We start from the raw sequence: 26426 nt of genomic DNA, 5'->3' as shown, positions 1-26426 counted from the left end.
GCCACTCCTTATTCCATAATCCATCAAATCTTCACCAAAAACTTGAAGACTTCACAACACAAAACCCAACAGAAAATCTCATGAGCTCCATTTGTACAAAAAAAACAAACCACCACTTAAGGTACTGTAATGAACTCATTATTTATCTATATTGGTGTTAAACCTACTTTATTCCAACTTCTCTATGGTTCATACCCTCCGATACTAGCCATAGATTCATCAAAATAAGCAAACAACACACGAAAAACAGAATCTGTCAAAGACAGAACAGTCTGTAGTAATCTGTAGGTTTCGAATACATCTGTAACACCAAAAATTCTGAAATAAATTGGTGTACGTGAGGAATTTGTATATTAATCATCTTCAAAAATAATCAACCTAATCGCACTCTCCAGTAAAAAATGGCAGCAAATCTCGTGAGCGCTAAAGTTTCTGTTTTTTACAGCAAAATCGCAAAAACTTCCCCCAAGTCTTCCCAAAGGTTCTACTTGGCACAAACACAAATTAAAAGTATAAAACCACATCTAAACAGCGTCTATATGAATTATTTATTACTAAACATAACCAAAAAGCAATAAACAAAAATAAAATTGGGTTGCCTCCCAACAAGCGCTATCGTTTAACGCCCCTAGCTAGGCATAAAAGCAAGAATAGATCTAGGTATTATCATTTTTGGTATGCAATCCATAAGTGGCTCTCATAATAGATTCATAAGGTAATTTAATTTTCTTTCTAGGAAAGTGTTTCATTCCTTTCCTTAACGGAATTTGGAATCTAATATTCCCTTCTTCCATATCAATAATTGCACCAATCGTTCTAAGAAAAGGTCTACCAAAAATAATGGGACATGTAGGATTGCAATCAATGTCAAGAACAATAAAATCTACGGGCACATAATTCCTATTTGAAACAATAAGAACATAATTAATCCTTCCCACAGGTTTCTTAATAGTGGAATCCTCGAGGTGCAAATTTAAAGAACAATCATCAAATTCACGGAAACTTAACACATCACACAAAGTTTTTGGAATCGTGGAAACGCTAGCACCCAAATCACATAAAGCATAGCATTCATTATCTTTAATTTTAATTTTAATAGTAGGTTCCCACTCATCAAGAAGTTTTCTAGGGATAGAAACTTCTAATTCAAGCTTTTCTTCATAAGATTGCATTAAAGCGTCAACGATATGTTTGGTAAAAGCTTTATTTTGACTATAAGCATGTGGAGAATTTAGCACGGATTGCAACAAGGAAATACAATCTATCAAAGAGCAATTATCATAATTAAATTCCTTGAAATCCAAAATCGTGGGTTCATTGCTACGTAAAGTTTTGACCTCTCCAATCACACTTTTACCAATTTTTGCATCAAGATCTAAAAACTCCAAATCATTGGGACGCCTTATAACTAAAGTTGACTCATCTCCGGTCCCATCCTTATCAAGATTCATATTGCAAAACAAAGATTTAATAGGAGACACATCAATCACTTTTAGATCTTCATCCTTATTATCATCAAAACGAGAAGAACACGCTTTTATAAAGAATTTTTTTAGCACGCATCCTAGCGGTTCTTTCTTTGCACTCATCAATGGAAATTCTCATGGCTTTGAGAGACTCATTGATATCATGCTTAGGTGTAATAAATCTAAGTTTCAAAGAATCAACATTAAGAGAAATTCTATCCACGTTCCTAGCCAACTCATCAATCTTAGACAATTTTTCTTCGATCAAAGCATTGAAACTCTTTTGTGAACTAATAAATTCTTTAATACTAGATTCAAAATCAGAGGGTATCTTATTATAATTTCCATAAGAATTGGTGTAGGAATTACCATAATCCATAATTATTAGAGGAATTACTATGAAATGGCCTAGGATTAAAGTTTCCTCTATACGCGTTGTTACCAAAATTGTTCCTACCAACAAAATTCACATCCATAGATTCATTATTATTCTCAATCAAAGTAGACAAAGGTATATCATTAGGATTAGAAGAAACACTCTTATTAGCAAACAATTTCATAAGTTCATCCATCTTTCCACTCAAAACATTAATTTCTTCTATAGTATGAACCTTTTTACTAGTAGATCTTTCGGTGTGCCATTGAGAATAATTAACCATAACATTATCTAGGAGTTTGGTAGCTTCCCCTAAAGTGATTTCCATAAAAGTGCCTCCCGTGGCTGAATCTAAAAGATTTCTAGAAGCAAAATTCAATCCAGCATAAAAAAATTGTATGATCATCCATAGATTCAAACCATGAGTAGGGCAATTACGTATCATTAATTTCATCCTCTCCCAAGCTTGTGCAACATGCTCATGGTCTAGTTGCTTAAAGTTCATGATATCGTTTCTAAGGGAGATGATTTTAACGGGAAGAAAATACTTAGAGATAAAAGCATCTTTGCACTTGTTCCAAGAATAAATACTATTTTTAGGCAAAGAAGAAAACCAAGTTTTAGCACGATCTCTAAGAGAAAACGGAAATAGATTCAATTTAACAATATCATTATCCACATCTTTCTTCTTTTGCATATCTATACTACTATTAAACAATCGAACTAATTCTTTCTTAAAGCCACACAACAGATGTACCCAGATTGATTAGCACCGTTAGATTAAACCCACTGAATAAAATCTAATGGTTATGATTAATTTAATTCCGATTCAAATGTGTACCTATCAATTTAGAATGACTGAACGTGCTCCACCGGCGGAGAAAAATTCCACGCGCCAGCTCACGCTAATCCCATCAATCACGCTAATCCCTGCATGTCAATTTCTCCCATATGAAAACTCCCTACCACTACCATCCCAGAGGAGGCACGCATGCCGGCGTACGGAGCCATCACCAACCGCTCCTCCGCTCCTCTCGCTCTCCAACGCCCACGCGATGCCGCCTGGATCGGAGGAATCGAAGGTCACCGCTCCGCTATGTTCCGTTTCGGAGCCGAAACAACAAGCATCCATGGCCGCTCCGCAACCGAAGGCCAAAGGTGAGCCACACAGCCCGTCGAATCTATCTTTTTCACCGCGCCGTTGGGTTTCTCTCTCGATCTATTGTTCATATGAGTCTAATTGGCTAAGATCAGATTTTTAACTATGTTTCCAATCATGAGTCTGATGCGAGCGAGTTTCCTGCCGGTCCGTGCGTCAATCAAGCGGCTCCTTGATCTTTACTCATGTTTCTCTTGGGTGATGTCCAGGTGCCGCATGAACGGCAGGGGAGCTGAAGGCTGAAGGCCGCAGGCGCCGGCCGCCCCGGTGTGAGAGGAAACAGGCGGGTTCTCGGGGACACCCTCAACGTCGTCCATGGCCCACGTCCTCAACGAGGAAGGAAATCAGCACAATGATCGAATACCCGATCGGTTCCAGACCACCCGGCGCGCTCCCCTCACAAGGATCGAACCTCGTGGCGGCGGGCGATGGCAGCAGCTCCGCGGTCCTGGTCCGCTCGTCTCATCGTCCCATGCGGCTTCGAGGTCACTACGTTCGGCCGTCGGTCCCCCGCGAACAACATCATCCACGTCCTCACCGACGCGCGGGGTTCAACATGGCGCTCGAGACCTCCAGCATCGCGGATGACTTCCAGGCCGACGAGCGCGGCACCGGCATCACCATCTTCGTCCCCATCGACGACGCCTTCCCCGGCCTCCCTTCCGGTGCTGCGATTCCACGTGCTGCACTCCTACTACAGGCTCGGCTCCCTCGAGTCCATCAAGAACCCCGTCCAGCCCACGTCCTCACCGAAGTGCACCGTGGCCGGCTGCTTCGTGCCTCCAGTTCTAGGTGGAGCAAACATAAATGTCGGGGTCGATGTCGACGGAGCCATTGAATCGTGTGATGTTGATCCTGAAGCAGCCGGGCTCTGCAATTGTGACGCTGGACGCTGCAAAGGAGAGGACATCATAGCCGGAGTTCGAGTTCGAGACGCAGAGGAGAGGACGCCATAGCCAAAGTTGAAGACGCAGAGCAGAGGACGAGACGATTCGGAGGAGCCAGAGTTAACCACGCCGACAACGATCCAAGCATCTTTGCTATTTACCATTTCCAGGTTGATTGGTAATGCATGCCAATTACTATTTGTAGGTTAGGTACTTTCACTATTTGTAATAGAAATGGTAAGAGTTTTAAGCAGGAGGTGGAGCTACTTTTTGTTTGTCAGTTTAAATTTTACTAATTTGTAACTGAACTTGAAGCTGCTGTATCAGGTGACAGCTGGTGAGCAGGATCGACAATGGATTGATTAGTGTCACCATCCTTTGGTTCTGAAGCAATTCTTGAGGCGTCTCCGACCAGAACAATCTGGTGCCTACCAAGTATTGTCTACCGAGATGCCATGTTACTAGACAAATATAACACTAGGATTATCTCCAGTCATGTGTTGTAGCTTCTACCATGACCCACTGAACAAAAATTAGCCATGTTACTAGGCAAGTATAAACACTGGGATTATCTCCAGTCATGTGTTGCAGCTTCTACCATGTTCCAGTGAACCAAAATGAGCACAATCATTAATTGATGATACTTTCATAGATCAATAATTTATGTCCTTGGTTCTGCACTGATTTAGTCATATTCTTTTTTATCCCGAATCTCCATCATCGATTATTTGTTCAAATATTTATTGCATTTATGGAAAAAAACACTCCATTTTAATTCTATTAACCATAGATTAATCCACTTCAATTAGTAACAACATCCCAAGCTGAAACTACTGCGGTCTGGTCTGGGACTAGAGTCCCATTTTTTGTCCACAATGGATTCATTGATTATTACTTATGTTCCACAGTTTCAGTTCATATGTGAGGACTGCCCTACGCTCAAGCAACGAGTTACGGCATGGATGGAGTGTAGGACGAAGTTCAGGTAATTATTTGGCAATGCAAAATGAGTACGTTTGTTATGTTGATCTGGCTTCCATTTCTCACATTGATGTCTTTGACAACATATTTAGGCGCTGCATGAATATAGAAGTGATGGTCGGAGTAATTGTGTGGAGAAATAGAGTTGCATTGATTTTTCTGTGTCCAAACCCTCTTATAACATTTGGTGATATTTTAGGATGCTGGGTAAAATTGGAGCTCTCATTAGTTCCGTGTTTTAGAATTGATATTTATAATATGCATAGTTCTTTCTACATTTAAATTGGGATGTGACATATATATACAAAATCATGTCTTCTTCACGAGACGTGCATTGCACGTGCATGCTTACTTATGTATACAAAATCTTGTTCTACTACTTATAAGTCATAACTCGATTTCAGGCTGTATCTTCCTTTGTTTCACAACAGTTTACATTGCTTCTTTTGTTTCCATTTATTAGGTTGATGTACTATTCTCTTCTTTATATATTTATACAAGGAGTTCTCCTCCATGTTCTCAGAAAAACGGAAACGAGTTTTAGCTGCATTCGAGAATTGCATTTTAAAGTAAACTTTCAGCCATTATTTTTAACCAGAAATTCAGTGATCTCTATGCAAACAATTCTCAGTTTTTAATAATCTTGCAGGACATCAGAGAACAGATGACACATTGGTCACATCCCCAGTAAATGTGTCAATCATACTAAACCGTCGATGGTTTCTAATTTCCAATATTGAAAAATGCTACTATATCTCAAGTAATATGAGAGTATTGATTAACCCATTTTCTGTTTCTAAGCTATCTTTATTTTTCTTAGTTATTTTGGTGTTTTGTTTGGCACAGAAGATGGTTTCAAAACAGAGAGTTGTGGTTTTGATGCTATCTGTAAAGGTAATTCATATATATCATAAGTTTATTAACATACTTACTTCATATGAACATTATTCTTTTACTTCGTTAATATATAGGCCAATATGTTCGCACCATACCCTCAGGGCCATTACCTTGACTGCCCATTCTAGATAATTAAGCTCCAAGGCACTTGGTCAATCTTATTGGGACGCATTGGTACTTACTTTCTGATGAAGTCGAATCTACTATTTTATTTTATTTTATTTTGGAAGCGCTAACCTAATCTCCTGACAACTGTAAAAAACAAATTGCAAGTACATGTGATGCACATTGCCACTATACTAGAGGAAAACTGGGCAAAGTTAAATGTTGCTGCTTCTTTTTGGCAAAATAATGACCAAAACTGTATTGTTTTCAGTGATCACAATCACAAAGAGATGCCACTCTGAACATCTGAACATCTGAACATCTAGAGATGCCACGACGTGGTGGAACCCGATGTCCAAGGGTGCATAATCAGTCTCCGGCTTGTGAGTTCGTCCTTGTTTCTCGCATTGTTTTGTAATCTGATAATGCTTATGTTCTCAATATCTTAAATGGCAAGACGAGATTTTGGTGCCGCATCTGGCACATCTATGAAGGCATTAGCCATCTGCATACTTGGTTGCCTGATTTTACTTTAAATGGAGTTGTGTGTGAGAGGAATAGAGTAATAAATTTATACATGAACTAATGGCGTTAGTAAGAAATTTAGGTGTTAACTTGCACTACTAGGGAAAACCTTATACACAGAACGTTACCAGTAGCGCTGTACAAAATCAAACGCTACTGCTAATTAGTAGCAGCGCGCGTAAATAAACCGCGCTACTGCTACGACTTTTGCAGTAGCGCGTACTGGCGAAAAGCGCTGCTGCTATGTTTGAACTGGGCGCACATGGCTAGCCCAACTAGCAGTAGCGCGTATACTGACCCAGCGCTACTGCTACGCTCCGTAGCTGTAGCGCGCTTACGTGTAAGGTGCTGCTGCTAACAGAAATAAAATAAAGTGAAAACTAAGTAGAAAAGTAAATGAAAATGAAAGAAATAGAAAAAAGAGAAAGAAAAAAATAAAATGTAAAGAAAAATAAAAGAAAAAAGGAAAAAGGAGAAAGGAATAGCAGTAGCGGGTTTCAGTAAACACGCTATAGCTAACATAGCTATAGCGCGTTTTCGGAAACTCGCTACCGTTACGTTTCACTTAAACAGCGGTCCCCCCCCCCCCCCCCCCCCCCCCCCCCCCCCCCCCCCCCCCCCCCCCCCCCCCCCCCCCCCCCCCCCCCCCCCCCCCCCCCCCCCCCCCGCCCCCCGGCCACTTCTTCCCCAAATCCCTCGCCCTCGCCGCCGTCTCCCCAATTCGCCGTCGCCCACTTCGTCGGCATCTCCTGCCGGCGTGGACGCCCACAACCTCACCGTCTCCTCCCGAGGCTGCCGTCATCCTCACCGTCGCCGCCCGAGGCCGCCCTCAGCCTCACCGCCGCCGCCCGAGGCCGCCCTCGACGTCACCGTTGGCGCCCTCCACCTCACCGCCGTCCGAGCCCGCCCAGGACCGACGTTGCCCGTGCCCGAGCCCGCCCTCTCTCCCCTCTCTGTAAGTCCCCCACTCATCTCTCTCTGCATTTTAGAGAAAAAAATTAGTAGAGCAAAAGTTAGTTAGGGCAGTAGGGTTTAATTAGTGTAGATGTTGCTTGTATAGTATATAGTGATACTAGTAGATGTTAATTAGGTTAGGGCAATAGTGGTACTAGTAGATGTTAATTAGATGTTTTTCAGTTACGGCACTAGAGTTTTGCTAGGTTAATTAGGTTAGTAGTGCTGCTAGTACTAGTGGTACAGTAGGTTAATTAGGTGATGTTAAATGAATAACCTAAATGAATGAAATTAGTAGTTAACTGAATTTTTTCCTTTCATCATTATAGAGCACTAAACTTAACTGAATTTTGTTCTATTAGTAGTTAAATGAATTTTCTTCTACACTTTGTTTTTGAATTAGCTTGCGAAATTTGGACATGTGGTTGCTCGTGTATATTTGGACACTGTTTCCAGGGAATGATGCTTAGTGGCCTATGTTTTGCCGGAATGTTGATTCATTTCTTTTCCGGCAAATTTTGGATTCTCGATTTGTCCACTTTTTAGCAAAGGTCATGCCAAAATTTTCCATGAATTTCGGCATGACTTGTGCTACAAACTAGGACATATCGAGTGCCCGTGATTTGCCGCACCAGGAAGGAGTCAACATTCCTGCAAAACAATAGGCCTTTTTATGTCATTATTCATTTTATTAGGTCTAGAATTAATTGACTAGATTTAATCATAGGAAACATGGCTAGCAACGATGAAGGAAAGGGTTCTGGTGATTGCGACGACGCCTACCGGGCGGCAGACGAATTTTTTAGCCTTACCGGGCTCAACTATATATGTTGCATATCATCGACTCATGTGATGATGCAGGTGCATAGATCATAGATGGCGAAGAAGTGCTACCCCAGGAGTATATATACGACAAGTGGCCGGAGTGTCAGGCTGCCCAGGTGTACCGGTTTCCGGTTTCCGAGCGACAGGCAGTAGTTAGTTTAGGTTCACGCTAATGCGAGAGAGGGATACGAACTCATGTTCTCAAAGTGATAGCTCTTCTCGTGTATATCATTGTTTAGATGGATGACGATGTATTTGCAAGTAATCGAGACTTGTATCGCTATTTTCGAGATGATGACGAGAGACCACTTTGTGTTGGATGATGATTATGATGATGACATGATTTGATGAGACTAATTGTATGTATATGCTATGATTACATTTGTATGTGTATGATATGCTAAAGATTATTGTATAAAGCCTATTCAAATACAAAACAAATACAAAACAAATATGCAGGAAAAAAACTAATAAATAAACTAGTAGTAGCGAGGGAGGAAATTTAGCAGTAGCGCCTCCTTACCAGTAGCGCGTCCCAGCAAACAGCGCTGCAGATAATATCAGTAGCGCCCTTTCCCAAAGAGCGCTACAGCTATTCATGTATAGCAGTAGCGTGGGACAACAGGCGCTACTGCTATACGTTAGTTGTAGCGCCTTATTAGTAGCGCCGGCACCCGCGCTACTGAGAGGCCCAAAACCCTCGCTGCTGCTAGGCTTTTCCCTAGTAGTGTTGGTGGGACTATCTTGACGATAAAGGGAGGGGACAAACTATAGCTGTCCTTATCCCCTTAGAGGGAGAGGTTATGATAGAACAAACCATGTCTTCTTCACGAGATGTGCATTGCACGTGCATGCTTACTAGTCACACAAATCAACAAAGTTGTTTAGATGGGTAGCGGCATCTTCACTAGGAAGGCCAAAAAACGGATCTTTCATGACAAGATTCAGCAAAGCAGTATTAATTTCACAAGATTCAGCATCGGTAAGAGGAGCAATCGGAGTGCTAATAAAATCATTATTGTTGTTATTGGAAAAATCACACAATTTAGTATTATCTTGAGCCATCGTGACAAACAATCCAACGCACAAGCACACAAGAAGTGAGCGAAAAAGAGGCAATGGAAAAGGAGGGCGAATAAAATGGCAAGGGTGAAGTGGGGGAGAGGAAAACGAGAGGCAAATGACAAATAATGTAATGCGAGGGATAAGAGTTTGTGATGGGTACATGGTATGTCTTGACTTGTGCGTAGATCTCCCCAGCAACGACGCCAGAAATCCTTCTTGCTACCTCTTGAGCACTGCGTTTGTTTTCCCTTAAAGAAGAAAGGGTGATGCAGCAAAGTAGCGTAAGTATTTCCCTCAGTTTTTGAGAACCAATGTATCAATCCAGTAGGAGACTACACGCAAGTCCCTCGTACCTGCACAAACAAATAAGAACCTCGCAACCAACGCGAGAAAGGGGTTGTCAATCCCTTCACGGTCACTTACGAGAGTGAGATCTGATAGAGATAATAAGAAAAATATTTTTGATATTTTTATGATATAGATTGAAAGTAAAGATTGCAAAGTAAAATAGATTGGAAACTTATATGATAAAATATAGACCCGGGGGCCATAGGTTTCACTAGTGGCTTCTCTCAAGATAGCATAAGTATTACAGTGGGTGAACAAATTACTGTCGAGCAATTGATAGAAAAATGCATAATTATGAGAATATCTAGGCATGATCATGTATATAGGCATCACATCCGCGACAAGTAGACCGAAACGATTCTGCATCTACTACTATTACTCCACACATCAACCGCTATCCAGCATGCATCTAGAGTATTAAGTTCATAAGAACAGAGTAACGCGTTAGGCAAGATGACATGATGTAGAGGGATAAACTCAAGCAATATGAAATAAACCCATCTTTTTGTCCTTGATGGCAACAATACAATACGTGCCTTGCTGCCCCTGCTATCACTGGGAAAGGACACCGCAAGATTGAACCAAAAGCTAAGCACTTCTCCCATTGCAAGAAAGATCAATCTAGTAGTCCAAACCAAACTGATAATCCGAAGAGACTTGCAAAGATAACCAATTATACATAAAATATTTCAGAGAAGAATCAAATATTGTTCATAGATAAACTTGATCATAAACCCACAATTCATCGGATCTCGACAAACACACCGCAAAAAGAGTTACATCGAATAGATCTTCAAGAGAATCAAGGAGAACTTTGTATTGAGATCCAAAGAGAGAGAAGAATCCATCTAGCTAATAACTATGGACCCGATGATCTGTAGTAAACTACTCACACATCATCGGAGAGTCTATGGTGTTGATGTAGAAGCGCTCCGTGATTGATTCCCCCTCCGGCGGAGCTCCAGAAAAGGCCCCAAGATGGGATCTCTTGGGTACAAAAGGTTGCGGCGGTGGAAATAGGGTTTCTTGGTGCTCCTGAATGTTTTGGGGGTATGTGGATATATATAGGAGGAAGAAGTAGGTCGGTGGAGCTGCGAGGGGCCCACGAGGGTGGGGGCGCGCCTAGGGGGGCAGGCGCGCCTCCCTGCCTCGTGGCCTCCTTGCTCCTTTCTTGACGAGTACTCCAAGTCCCCTGGATCACGTTTGTTCCAAAAATAACTCTCCCGAAGGTTTTATTCCGTATGGATTCCGTTTGATATTCCTTTTCTATGAAACACTGAAATAGGCAAAAAAAACAATTTGCACTAGGCCTTGGTTTAGCAGGTTAGTCCCAAAAATAATATAAAAGTGTATAATAAATCCCATTAAACATCCAAAACAGATAATATAATAGCATAGAACAATCAAAAATTATAGATACGTTGGAGACGTATCAGGGTGCCCGTAACCCCTTCTGGTGACCCGATATGTACCTGGTACACTGGAACACTTCCGGTGTCCGAATACTATTGTCCTATATATCAATCTTTACCTCTCGACCATTTCGATGCTCCTCATCATGTTTGTGATCTCATCCGGGACTCGGAACAATATTCGATCACCAAATCACATAACTCATATAATACAAAATCGTCATCGAACGTTAAGCGTGCGGACCCTACGGGTTCGAGAACTCTGTAGACATGACCGAGACAGCTCTCCGGTCAATAACCAATAGCGGAACCTGGATGCTCATATTGGTTCCTACATATTCTATGAAGATCTTTATCGGTCGAACCATTATGCCAACATACGTTATTCCCTTTGTCATCGCTATATTACTTGCCCGAGGTTCGATCGTCGGTATCTTCATACCTAGTTCAGTCTTTTTATCGGCAAGTCTATTTGCTCGTTCTGTAATACATCATCCATTAACTAACTCATTAGTCACTTTGCTTGCAAGGCTTCTTATGATGTGCATTACCGAGAGGGCCCAAAGATACCTCTCTGATACTCGGAGTGACAAATGCTAAGCTCGATCTATGCCAACCCAACAAACACCTTCGGAGATACCTGTAGAGCATCTTTATAATCACCCAGTTACGTTGTGATGTTTTATGGCACACAAGGTATTCCTCCGGTATCCGGGAGTTGCATAATCTCATAGTCGAAGGATTATGTATTTGACACGAAGAAAGCAATAGCAATAAAACTGAACAATCAATATGCTAAGCTAACGGATGGGTCTTGTCCATCACATCATTCTCCTAATGATGGGATCCCATTCATCAAATGACAACACATTTCTATGGTTAGGAAACTTAACCATCTTTGATCAATGAGCTAGTCTAGTAGAGGCTTACTAGGGACACGTTGTTTTGTCTATGTATCCACACATGTATCAAGTTTTCGATTAATACAATTCTAGCATGAATAATAAACATTTATCATGATATAAGGAAATATAAAACAACAACTTTATTATTGCCTCTAGGGCATATTTCCTCCAGTCTCCCACTTGCACAAGAGTCAATATTCTAGTTCACATCGCCATGTGATTTAACACCAATAGTTCACATTGTTATGTGATTAATACCCGTAGTTCACATCACCATGTGACCAACACCCAAAGGGTTTACTAGAGTCAATAATCTAGTTCACATCACCATATGATTAACACCCAAAAATACTACGGTGTGATCATGTTTTGCCAGTGAGAGAAGTTTAGTCAACGGGTCTGTCACATTCAGATCCTTATGTATTTTGCAAATTTCTATGTCTACAATGCTCTGAGTGGAGCTACTCTAGCTAATTGCTCCCACTTTCAATATGTATCCAGATCGAGATTCAGAGTCATCCAGATCGGTGTCAAAGCTTGCATCGACGTAACTCTTTACGACGAAATCTTTATCATTCCATAACCGAGAAATATTTCCTTAGTCCTCTAAAGGATAATTTTGACCGATGTCTAGTGATCTACTCATGGATCACTATTGTATCCCCTTGCCAAACTCATGGCAAGGTACACAATAGGTCTGGTACACATCATGGCATGCTTTATAGAACCTATGGCTGAGGGGTAGGGAATGACTTTCATTCTCTCTCTATCTTATGCCGTGGTCGGGCTTCGAGTCTTACTCAACTTCACACCTTACAATACAGACAAGAACTCTTTCTTTGACTGATCCATTTTGAACTTCAAAATCTTGTCAAGGTATGTACTCATTGAAAAATCTTATCAAGCGTCTTGATCTATCTTTATAGATCTTGATGCCTAATTTATAAGCAGCTTCATCGAGGTGTTTCATTGAAAAGTTCTTATTTAAGTATCCTTTTATGCTATCCAAAAAATTTATATCATTTCCAATCAGCAATATGTCATCCACATATAATATAAAAAATGCTACAGAGCTCCCACTCACTTTCTTGTAAATACAGACTTCACCGTAAGTCTGTATAAAACCATATGCTTTGACCACCTTATCAAAGCGTATATTCCAACTTCAAGATACTTGCACCTGTCCATAGATGGATCGCTGGAGTTTGTACACTTTGTTAGCACCTTTGGGATTGACAAAACCTTTTAGTTGCATCATATACAACTCTTCTTTAAGATCCATTAAGGAATGCAATTTTTGACATCCATTCGCCAAATTTCATAATCATAAAATGTGAAAATTGCTAACATGATTCGGACAGACTTAAGCATCGCTACGGGTGAGAAAGTCTCATCGTAGTCAACTCCTTGAACTTTGGCAAAAACCTTTTGCGACAAGTCAAGCTTTGTAGATAGTGACATTACTATTAGCGTCAGTCTTCTTCTTGAAGATCCATTTATTCTCAATGGTTTTCCGATCATCGGGCAATTCCACCAAAGTCCACACTTTGTTCTCATACATGGATACTATCTCAGATTTCATGACCTCAAGCCATCTGTCAGAATCTGGGCTCATCATTGCTTCTTCATAGTTCGTAGGTTCGCCTTGGTCTAGTAACATGACTTCCAGGACAGGATTACTGTATCACTCTGGTGCGGATCGTGCTCTGGTTGACCTACGAGTTTCAGTAGTAACTTGATCTTGAAGTTTCATGATCATCATCATTAGTTTCCTCTCTAGTTGGTGTAGGCATCACGAGAAATGGATTTCTCTGGTGTGCTACTTTCCAATTCGAGAGAAGGTACAATTACCTCATCAAGTTCTACTTTCCTCCCACTCACTTCTTTCGAGAGAAACTCCTTCTCTAGAAAGTTTCCATTCTTGGCAACAAATATCTTGCCTTCAGATTTGTGGTAGAAGGTGTACCCAATTGTTTCTTTTGGGTATCCTATGAATACACACTTCTCCGATTTGGGTTCGAGCTTATCAGGCTGAAGCCTTTTGACATAAGTGTCGCAACCCCAAACTTTAAGAAACGACAGCTTAGGTTTCTTTCCAAACCATAGTTCATACGGTGTCATATCAACGGATTTAGACGGTGCCCTATTTAACGTGAATGCAGCTGTCTCTAATACATAACCCCAAAACGATAGTGGTAAATCGGTAACAGACATCATAGATCGCACCATATCTAATAAAGTATGGTTACGACGTTTGGACAGACCATTACGCTGTGGTATTCCAGGTGGCGTGAGTTGTGAAACTATTCCACATTGTTTTAAATGAAGGCCAAACTCGTAACTCAAATATTCGCCTCCGCGATCAGATTGTAGAAACTTTATTTTCTTGTTACGATGATTCTCCACTTCACTCTAAAAGTCTTTAAACTTTCAAATGTTTCATACTTGTGTTTTATCAAGTAGATATACCCATATCTTCTGAAATCATCCATGAAGGTCAGAAAATAACGATACCCGCCGCGAGCTTCAACACTCATCGGACCGCATACATCGGTATGTATTATTTCCAATAAGTCATTAGCTCGCTCCATTGTTTCGGAGAATGGAGTATTAGTCATCTTACCCATGAAGCATGGTTTCACAAGTATCAAATGATTCATAATCAAGTGATTCCAAAAGCCCATTTACATGGAGTTTCTTCATGCGCTTTACACCAATATGACCTAAATGGCAGTGCCACAAGTATGTTACACTATCATTATCAACTTTGCGTCTTTTGGCATCAATATTATGAATATGGGTATCACTACAATTGAGATTCAGTAAATCATTTATACTGAGTGTATGACCATAGAAGGTTTTATTCATGTAAACAGAACAACAATTATTCTTTGACTTAATTGAATAACCGTATTGCAATAAACATGATCCAATCATATTCATGCTCAACGCAAACACCAAATAACATTATTTTAGGTTCAACACTAATCCCGAAGGTAAAGGGACTGTGTGATGGTGATCTTATCTACCTTGGAATCACTTTCAACACACATCGTCACCTCGCCCTTAACTAGTATCTGTTCATTTTGCAACTCCTGTTTGGAGTTACTAATCTTAGCAACTGAACCGGTATCAAATACCCTAGGGTTACTATGAACACTATTAAAGTACATATCAATAAAATGTATATCAAATATATCTTTGTTCACTTTGCCATCCTACTTATCCGCCAAGTATTTGGGGTAGTTCCGCTTCCAGTGACCATTCCCTTTACAGTAAAAGCACTCAGTTTCAGGATTATGTCTAGTTTTGGGCTTCTTCACAGGAGTGGCAACTTGCTTGCCATTCTTTTTGAAGTTCCCTTTATTTACCTTGCTTTTTTCTTGAAACTAGTGATTTTGTTAATCATCAACACTTGATGCTTTTTCTTAATTTCTACCTTCGTCAATTTCAGCATCATGAAGAGCTTGGGAATTGTTTTCGTCATCCCTTGCATATTATAGTTCATCACAAAGTTCTAATAACTTGGTGATAGTGACTAGAGAACTCTGTCAATCACTATCTTATCTGGAAGATTAACTACCACTTGATTCAAGCAATTGTAGTACCAGACATTCTGAGCACATGCTCACTAGCTGAGCTATTCTCCTCCATCTTGTAGGCTAAGTACTTGTTAGAGGTCTCATACCTCTTGACACGGGCATGAATCTGAAATACTCATTTTCAGCTCTTGAAACATCTCATATACTTAGTGGCGTTCAAAACATCATATCGAGCTTGCAAAACATTCATAACATCTGCATCTGCTCCTGCAACGGGTTTGTCACGTAGCGGAGCATCAAGGACATAATTCTTCTGTACATCAATGAGGATAATCCTCATATCACGGACCCAGTCCGCATCATTGCTACTATCATCTTTCAACTTAGTTTTCTCTAGGAACATATCAAAAATATATAGGAGCTATATCGCGAGCTATTGATCTACAACATAGATATGCAAAACTATCAGGACTAAGTTCATGATAAATTAAGTTTAATTAATCATATTACTTTAGAACTCCCACTTAGATAGATATCCCTCAAGTCATCTAAATGATACGTGATCCAAATCAACTAAACCATGTCCGATCATCACTTGAGATGGAGTAGTCATCAATGGTGGACATCTCTATGTTGATCATATCTATTATATGATTCATGTTCGACCTTTCGGTCTCTAGTGTTCCGAGGTCATGTCTATACATGCCAGGCTCGTCAAGTTTAACCTGAGTACTCTGCATGTGCAAAATTGTCTTGCACCCGTTGTATGTGAACGTAGAGCCTATCACACCCGATCATCACGTGGTGTCTCAGCATCACGAACTGTCGCAATGCTGCATACTCAGGGAGAACACTTATACCTTGAAATTTTACTTAAGGGATCATCTTATAATGCTACCGCCATACTAAGCAAAATAAGATGCGTAAAAGATAAACATCACATGCAATCAAAATATGTGACATGATATGGCCATCATCATTTTGTGCTTTTGATCTCCATCGTCACTGGCTTGACACATTGATCTCCATCGTAGCGTTGCGGTCGTCTCGCCAACTATTGCTTCTACAACTATCGCTAACACATCTACTACCCCTATAAAAGCACGAGAGGGCGGAGAACCAAATCATCTCATCCATTGAATCCTATAATCTGATGGTCTAAATTACTCCAACATATCAAACACGTTTTACACTTTAATTACCCACCATGCCACTCCTAAGCACCTCTGCCTCTTTCTGAGAAAAACTGAGAGCCTGATCTCACGCACGTCTCGCACGAACAGGGGATGTGGGCGCTCAATCCCCAACCTCCCTCCTCTCCTCTCCCTGCTCAGAACCTCACCTCCTCGGCCCTGCATCCTCGGTGTTCCACTGCCTCTTCTCCTCATCGCCGCCTTCTCTGGTGCCCACATCGCTACCCCTCGCATGCCCGTTCGCCCCGCACACCGCCCCTCGTTGCTGGCCCTGACCGGCCTGCCCGCAAACTCGCGACTAACCTCCTCACCGCCCCTCGCTTTTGGCCCTACCGCCCCACTTTCTTGCAGCTCGCCTGGACCGCCTGCATGACCCACCGCGCCCGTAGGAGCCTCTCGCATGAAGTCGACCCTCCACCCGCGTCACCCATACGAAATCTCCCACGCCCGGCGCTTGCACTAGACCAAGATGAGGATGAAGTCCAGAAGCGGCCGGCTTAAGGACAGGAACAACAGTGTGTTCATCACGAACCCGACGGTAATCTTCAATCAAAAAAATTTAGTTCAGCGATTTTTTAGAAGGATCCATTATACATATTGTAATGTGTGAGAGATGGAACTGAAGAACAATATATCAGCTGATCTCATTCTATTTCATATTACAATGTGATAAATGCAGCCATTTTCAGATAAAGGGAGAATTAAGCCTACTTAAATTCAGAGATAGCAAGGCATCAACTACTTAATATGGGAGATGGGATTGAAGAACAATCTGTTTGCACCGTGCTGGCCCCAATCTTTTTATTAGTAATGCTGTCTCCTCATGGATTCGGTTAATTGGAGTAATTCCTATCGCTTGTATTTTACGTACACAGGTTTCTCCCAGTTGCTGATCGCATTGGTGCATTAGAAGCGAACCGGTCGTGGACTCGCGGCAACAGTAGGGCTAGGCAGGGCGCGCCGCGGAGGGCAACAGCGGAAGGACAACAACTGGTTGTACTGCCGCAGCAAGGCACAACAGCAGGCGGCCAAGATTGCTTACGCAATCAGGGTAACTGGAACCGGCCGATGGGCAGCTCGTCAGGTGCTAGCTTTGCATCTATCTCTACCTATTCATTACAAATAAACAAATATATGAATTGATTCAATTTTACATGTGGCAACGTCATGGAAAGTTAATTTCTGCAATAAGTTAAGGAATACAATGGAGATGATAGTCTTTTCTCTTTTGGGTCTCATTGTTCTCACAAACTGATAACATGATAGGGCGAGATTCATCTAGGACGACGATGAATGTAAATTATAAAGCATCTTAGCACCGCGTTTGTATTTGCAAATTTCCCTGAAAGTTCGTACTTTTTGTGAATTGTTGATCCGTAACTGCATCGCTGACTCGCTGGGGTGGACGGCTACTCTGGTGAGGTGGATGGCGCCGGCGCCGGCGCCATCGCTGACTCGCTGTTCGGCCCGTTCGCGATGCACTTCAGTTTTGTTTCGGCTGATGTGGCTGTCTCCCGACGCATTGGTGCGTTAGTTTTTCTCCGGCCTTCATTCTTCCTTTCTTTGTGTTTTGGTGTTATTTGCTAGATTGTGCCTGTCGGTTGGATGTGGGGATTAAAGTAGGGGTCGTAGTGGTGCATGCTTCTATGTGTATCTTCAGGTGTCGCCGGTGATGCTGACAGTTTGCTCGATTGAGCCGGTCAGTAGGATGTGGGGATTAAAGGGTAGAGGCCGTAGTGGTGGATGCTTCAATATGTATATTCACGTGTTGCCGTTGATGCGGACCATTGGGGTTTAGATTAGGTACTTTTCTTGTTGATTGGATGGATTTGGTGTGGATCATTGTGGTGTTCGTCCTTTTCGTAGGTCTTTCTTATAGGATGTACTGTTATTTAATTCTCAATGTAGGTTTGCTTGATGTGTTTGCTAATTTGTGATCGTCCCTTTCTATATTTTAGTCATGTCTGGATGAATTGTTGCCAGCTGGGTCATGGCTGTCGGGGTGCTATTCAGGTTATCATTGTTCCCACACTCCCAGCCATGATATTATTTGATGTACAAATTTAACTGGTTAATTATCACATGTGAAATTAGGATATTCTTTCGGCTGATCACATTTTAACTCTGAAACTGAACATTATTTACCTTGTATTTTGCATGTAGGCTTCATGATAGTATGTTATAATTTATCTAATATCTCCCTTGCTAGAAGAACTAGCATTTGGTGTTCTATTTCAGCTATGAAAGAACACATCAGAGTTTACTATATTCTGAAGAAGAAATTGTAAATGCAGGTCCAATGGCTCGATGTAGGGATTCTGAATTTACTTGCCGAGTTGAGTGCCAAGGATTTGAACTTGTGATGCATTAAGGCAAGGATCCATATTTTTCATTTGTCAACCTTTCATGTGTTATTTCCATATTTTTGTTCTTGCAATTTCCTCATCTGGGCAATATGCTCCGAACCCATTAGTTCTGGAAATAGAAAAATTTCACAGCTTAGTACAAAAGCATTTTTTATGACTGAATAAAGCATGGTAGTTTTAGCTTCACCAGGCGGTTTGAGGTGTCAATTTATGTTTAGGTGTGCGGCTGTGTTAGATTTGGTCTTTTGCTTTACTATCATCAATGACTTTGTGTCACATCGGTGGAGTTCGTCATATGGTTCCCCATATTTCTCTTTTAGTTGGCCATGCCATTGTGTGGTCATGTGTGTTTAGTGTTTATTAGTCTAGCTCTAGGCTAGATGGAGATCGGCGCGGCTGGTTGTGTCCGGTGTAGTCGGAAGTGTGCCGGTATGCTTGATTGTGGCCATGCTACCTTTTAAGTTTCATTCCTTCTCTATTTCTGTCAACAAAAAATGTGGAGCCGCCCATTAATTGTCATGGTGATGTTGGATATACTGTTCTATTATTTGACAAGTCAGTATGTGTATATGTAGCAAATTGACAATCACAGTAAACTAGAAAGCTTAGACGTAGAGTTTAAAAGAAAATTCAGAAGCACTGGAGGCTCCTGCTTCTACTGTCATGTTTTAAGCTCCAGTCAGGAGTGGTGTTTCTAAAATAGAGCTTATTAATTTTCACATATATAGCTTGTGTTCGTAATAGCATTCCCGTCTCATTCTTTCTTTTCTATTTTTTCTCCCTATAAAGTCTAGAGCTCCTGTTCAAGTTACTAATATTTTCATATGTTTTTATAACTATGCAAAAAAGGTCCTCATAAAGAAGAGCCACAGGTCTGACAATGATTTGTAGAGTGTCCAATGGAGGTTCTTCCATTTACCAATTTGTGATCCTGGCCTTTTCTTTCCTGATTAAAAAGAAAAACATATTCTAATTGCCTTTTCTGAACTTATCTTTGAGATAACTTGCATCCAACAGTTAAGCATTTGTGTTTTTAGATGCCGCACCTCTGTTTTATTGACCTTTGATTCATGTATATATGTAAATTCTATGAAAATGTACCATAGGAAATGTGAATTCATAACTCTATGGTTGATGTAATCTATAGATTTTGATGTGTCTATGTTATGAGGATTCTGAGTAATGAAATACCTATTAAGTCTTTTTTTCATTGGTTTCTTGTTTTTCACGATGGTTATACCAGACACAGAAATATCATTTTCCTACTTTGCCAAACCTTGTTTTTAAAACACTACTTTGCCAAACCGGACACCCACATAACCCTTGCTAATGGTTGAACTATGAACCCAACACTTACATATCTTATTAAGAAATTTTTTTTGCATGGTTAAACATGTGTTGCATGTGCATGCTTACTAGTAGTGATAAAGTAAAGTAATTGCATGGCGTTTGCATGTCATACAATAAAGAGACAACCATGAGGCTCCTGCCGGTTGCCAGTAACTTTTACAAAACATGATCATCTCATACAATAACGTATATCACATCATGTCTTGACCATATCACATCACAACATGCCTTGCAAAAATAAGTTAGACGTCCTCTACTTTGTTGTTGCAAGTTTTACGTGGCTGCTACGGGCTTCTAGTAAGAATCATTCTTACCTACGCATCAAAACCACAATGGTGATTTATCAAGTTTGTTGTTTTAACCTTCAACAAGGACCGGCCGGACTCAAATTTGATTCAACTAAAGGGAGAAACAGACACCCGCCAGCCACCTTTATGCAAAACTAGTTACATGTCTATCCGTGGAACCAGTGTCATGAACATGGTCATGTAAAGTTGGTCCCGCCCGCTTCATCCTACAATACTGCCGAATCAAAATAAGACATTGGTGGTAAGCAGTATGACGATCACCGCACACAACTCTTTGTGTTCCACTCATGCATATCATCTACACATAGACCTGGCTCAGATGCCACTGTTGGGAAACGTAGCATGCAATTTCAAAAAAATTCCTACGCTCACGTAAGATCTATCTAGGAGATGCATAGCAACGAGAGGAGGAGAGTGTGTCCACGTACCCTCGTAGACCGAAAGCGGAAGCGTTTGACAATACGGTTGATGTAGTCGAACTTATTATCGTTCCGACCGATCAAGCACCGAATGTACGGCACCTTCGAGTTCTGCACACGTTCAGCTCGATGACGTACCTCACACTCTTTATCTAGCAAAGTGTCAATGAAGTAGATGAGTTCCCTCAGCACGACGGTGTGGTGACGGTGATGGTGAAGTTATCTGCGCAGGGCTTCGCCTAAGCACTACGAGAATATGGCCGAGGATGTAATCTGTGGAGGGAGGCGCTGCACATGGCTAACAGATGTTGTTGTGTGTTCTAGGTGCCCCCCTCCTCATATATATAGGTGGGAGGGAGAGGAAGCAGCCAAGTGGGCGCCCCAAGTAGGTCGAATCCTACTTGGGGTTCCTCCCAATTCGCCCCCCCTTTCCTTTTTCACCAAAGAGGAAAGGAAAGAGGAGGGACGAGGGAAGGAAGGGGGAGGTTGAATCCCTCCCCTTCCTTCTCTCCCCCTTTCCTTTCTCCTCTGGTGCGGCCCATATGGGGGGCGCAGCAGCCCCTGCTGGCTGTTGCGTTTCCCCTCTTGGCCCATTAGGCCCATATCTTTGCCGAGGGGTGTCCGGAACCCCTTCTGGTGACCCAATATGTACCCGGTACCCCGTAACACTTCCGGTGTCCGAATACTATCGTCCTATATATCAATATTTACCTCTCGACCATTTTGAGACTCCTCGTCATGTCCCTGATGTCATCCGGGACTCTGAACAACATTCGGTCACCAAATCACATAACTCATATAATACAAAACCGTCATCGAATGTTAAGCGTGCGGACCCTACGGGTTCGAGAACTATGTCGACACGATCGAGACACCTCTCCGGTCAATAACCAATAGCGGAACCTAGATGCTCATATTGGTTCCTACATATTCTACGAAGATCTTTATCGGTCGAACCGTTATGACAACATACGTTATTCCCTTTGTCACCGGTATGTTACTTGCCCGAGATTCGATCGTCGGGATTTTCATACCTAGTTCAATCTCGTTACCAGCAAGTCTCTTTACTCATTCCGTAATACATCACCCTGTAACTAACTCATTAGTCACTTTTCTTGCAAGGCTTCTTATGATGTGCATTACCAAGAGGGCCCAGAGATACCTCTCCGATACTCGGAGTGACAAATCCTAATCTCGATCTATGCCAACCCAACAAACACCTTCGGAGATACCTGTAGAGCATCTTTATAATCACCCAGGTACGTTGTGACGTTTGATAGCACACAAGATATTTCTCTGGGTATCCGGGAGCTGCATAATCTCATAGTCGAAGAAATATGTTTTTGACATAAAGAAAGCAATAGCAATAAAACTGAACAATCAATATGCTAAGCTAACGGATGGGTCAAGTCAATCACATCATTCTCTAATGATGTGATCCTGTTAATTAAATGACAACTCATGTCCATGGCTAGGAAACTTAACCATCTTTGATTAACGAGCTACTCAAGTAGAGGCATACTAGTGACATTCATTTTGTCTATGTATTCACACATGTACTAAGTTTTCAGTTAATACGATTCTAGCATAAATAATAAACATTCATTATGATATAAAGAAATATGAAATAACAACTTTATTATTGCCTCTAGGGCATATTTCCTTCAGCACGGGCGAATAACACCCACCAACGACGACGAGGGGGGGAGAGGGCGAAGGGGGCACGGACGCTACCGGCGGATCTAAGGCCCTCAAGACGCCCGCGATGGGCACGTCATGGTAGGGGGTGGGGGCACTCAACAGGGTACCCTATGTTTGCTTAGGGCAACTCCAACGCACGACCCCATCTTGTCCGCGTTTGTTCGTTTGGATCAAAACGGACGAATGGATCGGTCCAACACGCGGCCGCATCCGCATTTTATATTCGTTTGGCGTCCGGTCCGCCCTATTTCCGGCGTTGGAGTTGCCCTTATGGCCTTTACCCATGACCCATGGCACATGGGAAGGGAGTGCCCCGGCCCCCGGCCACCCACATCAACTTTAGGCATAGTACAGGCATGGGCGAGAGATAATTCGGCAGTAGTAGCTTCCGTTTGCAAGACAGGCAGTTGAGGCTCCAAACGCTGGTCCTCACATTCATAATCGGAGTTTCCAGGATTATTGGCGCACATGGTAGTTCCACTGTAGCCAGACAGACAGACGCGAAACTGTAGGATTTGGACTGCTTGCAACGCTCAAACACAGCTTTCAGCACTAGACGGTGCAAATATGCTGGATTTGGACAGCTAACAACGCTGACCACAGCTTCCATATTTTTGGACCACAACGTGACAGTGAGATTGGACTTGGAAGTACCAACCAGAGCTGAAACAGGGCATAAATATCAATCAACGCATTCTTCTTTGAGTTTGTCTTCCAAACTCTGGTCCTCCTTAAGTTTGATCGTCTGGACGTAATCGACGGAGCTCCGGCGTAGATTCCTGCCGTGCCTTTGGAGCGGTGATGTTAGAGTTTCTCGTCACGTAGCAAAATTTGATGTCACGTGCTTCAGATCTATGCAAGGTTCAACGGCGACGAGTGCGGCTTCAGCGCGCTGGTTCTTAATTAGGGTCACGTGCACGAAGACTTCTTGGTTGTCGTCGACGTCGTCAAGGTCAAATTGGCTTTGGTAGGGGAGCGATGACAGCGACACATCAGCGACTCGTTTTGACGGCAGTAGTGGTCGTCCGGTGGTCTTATGAATCTCGATTTACTGTAATTTTTATTGTGTTTCAGTTATTCCGCCATAAACACGAAATGGTCTACAACAACACGACATGAACGGGGTAGATGACGCCAATGCAATGACAGACGCGCACACAGCACACACGGCCATGTCAATGACCGGACACCAACGATGACCGCCGGCCAAACCTAAGCCGGCGACTAAGGCGCAGAGAACTTGTTGCTGTACCAGAAGACTCCCTTGCGGTCTTCGGGCCGGACGTAGATGCACTCCTTGGCCTCGCGCCATGTGGCCTTGGCGACGGGGGTGGGGTCGAACTGGTAGTACTCGCCGAGGATGGGCTTGATCGCCTTGGTGGCCTCCATGGCGTGGTAGTGCGGCATGGTGGAGAAGAGGTGGTGCGCCACGTGCGTGTCCGTGATGTTGTGGAACACGCGGTTGAGGATGCCGTAGTCGCGGTCCATGGTGGCGAGCGCCCCGCGCAGCCAGTCCCACTCCGTCGAGTCGTAGTGCGGCAGCGCCGGGTGGGTGTGCTGCAGGTAGGTGACCAGGACCAGCCACGCGTTCACGATCAGCAGCGGCACGCCGTAGACCCGCACCACCCACCAGAACCCCAAGGCCGACGCGAGCTTGGACAAGGCGAGGGACACGGCCAGCACGCCGACGTCCGAGATGGAAACCTGGGCGCGCTCCCGGTCGTTGTAGATCGGGCTGTAGGGGTCGAAGTGGCAGGCGAAGCGCGGGTACGGGCGGCCGCAGGTGTTGAGCGACAGGTACATCGGCCACCCGATGGTCAGCTGCACGACGAGGAGCCCCAGACGTCCGACGGGGTTGCTGTAGATGTAGGGGACGAACACCTCGTCGCGCTCCAGCGAGCCCGTGTTGGAATGGTGGCGGCGGTGGCTGTACTTCCACGAGAAGTAGGGGACGAGCAGCCACGAGTGGAGCACCAGGCCGACGATGTCGTCGAGCAGCGAGGAGTCGGAGAAAGCGTGGTGGCCGCACTCGTGCGCGATGACCCAGACGCCGGTCATGACGCAGCCCTGCACGACCCAGTAGAGCGGCCAGGCGCCCAGCTGCAGCACGCTCGGGAGGGTGGGGATCCAGACCAGCGCCACGTACAGTAGGGCCGCGACGATGACGAGGTCATGGCCCAGGTAGGAGAAGGACTTGATCACCGAGCGCTCGAAGCAGTGTGGCGGGATTGCCTTCTTGATCTGGGCCAGCGTGAACGGCGGCTTGTCCGTCGGCGAGCGCTGGAAGGTCGTGCTGGCGCCGCCGCGGCCGAGCAGCTCCCGCTCCTTCTCTGTCATCCTGCCGCCGGCACCCATGATGCTGCTGACAACGAAGAAAAACACCGGTGGTCAGACAGTACGTAGTATGAAGTTATGTATCATTCAAGAACGAAGATACTGTATATTCTAACGGCATAATTCTGCAAGCAGATCGCCATGAACAACGATATCTAGCAAGTTGGTTATACTTTACCAATGTACTTCTGCTCTGCGAGCGCACGAGAGGGCATCGAGGCAAGCCCGGCACGAGCACACACGGTGGTGGTGGAGGAAAAGATTTTTTGGATCCCGTCTCCAAATGTGGAACCGTGCATACCGCATCGCATCTGCCGCCACCTGTCAAACATCATCATCCCACGGTAGCCAGCCCAGCAGCCCTCCGCCGCGATCGGTTCCGTTTCCATACGCACGCGCTCGGCATGGCAAGTTTGGAGATCGCGGCATGTGCGAGCATCCGCGACATGCTCAGATTCTTTTTCGGATGCGTGTACCAGCGGCTTCACATGTACTGCTAGGCTAAATTCATGTAACCATGCCTCTTGGAGGCCTTCTCGAGCTCCTATTTAAGACACATATTTTTCTTCTCCAACTCTATATTTTCCCTCACAATTTGCTAACTTGCTTCACTTAACTTACAACTTGGTGTTCACCCTCTCTCAGTGACAAAATGGAACAATTCAACTTATTGTGGTTGACACTCCTATCTCCCTGTGAGGGCGGCCAAACACTTGTGCATAATAGCCGACATACTCGTTCACTTCCTCTTAAAGATGGACCGTCAATGTTAGAGAGAGGGCATATTGCTGGTGTTAATGATAGGATGTGGCTGCGCATATATCCTTGTGTTCATGATAAAGCTTCCAAATCTTTTCTCAATACTTGCTTTCCTTTTTGCTCCGTGCCACATATAGGATCCATGCTTGTGACCAACCAAGCTTTTACCAAGAAGATACCCTCAAATATTGTGAATGTCAGACCTCTTACATTGGGTGTCTTTGCCTTTCTTTTCCTTTTGGAGTTTGATGTTTCGCCAACTTCAAACGTAGGACAATTTAAATCCCCGAAGTAATAGTTCATTTGGGAGATTGTCCTAAAATTATGATGACTGCAAATAAACTAACGGTACATGCAACTAATTGTAATTGATTCAATGGCATATGCAAGGTATTGGTAGGAAAGGAGCAAAATATGTACCGTTTCCTGCTGCGTCATTCAATCAAATAGGACATGGTCAGACCTGGCGCCGTCGCTGCCCGTGTTTGTCTGCTCCCGTTGTAGCTATGACGAGTCACACATGTTATCCCCCGCCGCTTGCGTTGGTGG

General features: G+C 43.2%; 1 protein-coding gene and 1 long non-coding RNA gene across 10 annotated transcripts; one reads left to right on the top strand and one right to left on the bottom strand.

Moving 5' to 3' along the window:
- The first annotated feature begins 2802 nt into the window (after positions 1–2802).
- LOC125514253 lies at positions 2803–6381 on the top strand. 9 transcript variants are annotated; one of them, XR_007286320.1, is made up of 4 exons: positions 2803–3000; positions 3211–4058; positions 4216–4323; positions 4797–6381. It is a non-coding gene; the product is annotated as an uncharacterized LOC125514253 (long non-coding RNA). The 9 variants fall into 9 exon arrangements; XR_007286323.1 differs by having other exon boundaries at positions 3211–4323; positions 4797–4873; positions 5519–6381; XR_007286326.1 differs by having other exon boundaries at positions 3211–4873; positions 5519–5629; positions 5716–6381.
- Positions 6382–23818: 17437 nt separating this feature from the next.
- LOC125512392 (fatty acid desaturase DES2-like) lies at positions 23819–25157 on the bottom strand. The gene has a single exon (XM_048677485.1). The coding sequence runs from the start codon at positions 25137–25139 to the stop codon at positions 24009–24011; it is 1131 nt and encodes a 376-aa protein (XP_048533442.1). The 5' UTR covers positions 25140–25157; the 3' UTR covers positions 23819–24008.
- Between the last annotated feature and the right edge of the window lie 1269 nt (positions 25158–26426).

Source organism: Triticum urartu, chromosome 6 (assembly GCF_003073215.2).
Source record: "Triticum urartu cultivar G1812 chromosome 6, Tu2.1, whole genome shotgun sequence".
In the NCBI taxonomy this organism is placed as follows: domain Eukaryota; kingdom Viridiplantae; phylum Streptophyta; class Magnoliopsida; order Poales; family Poaceae; genus Triticum; species Triticum urartu.
The sequence above is the reverse complement of the archived record's forward strand: the minus strand, read 5'-3'. Positions and strand labels throughout refer to the sequence as shown.

Bases quoted from the DNA above. Each gene is read 5' to 3' on its own strand.
- LOC125512392 (XM_048677485.1), bottom strand. From the start codon at position 25,139: ATGGGTGCCGGCGGCAGGATGACAGAGAAGGAGCGGGAGCTGCTCGGC.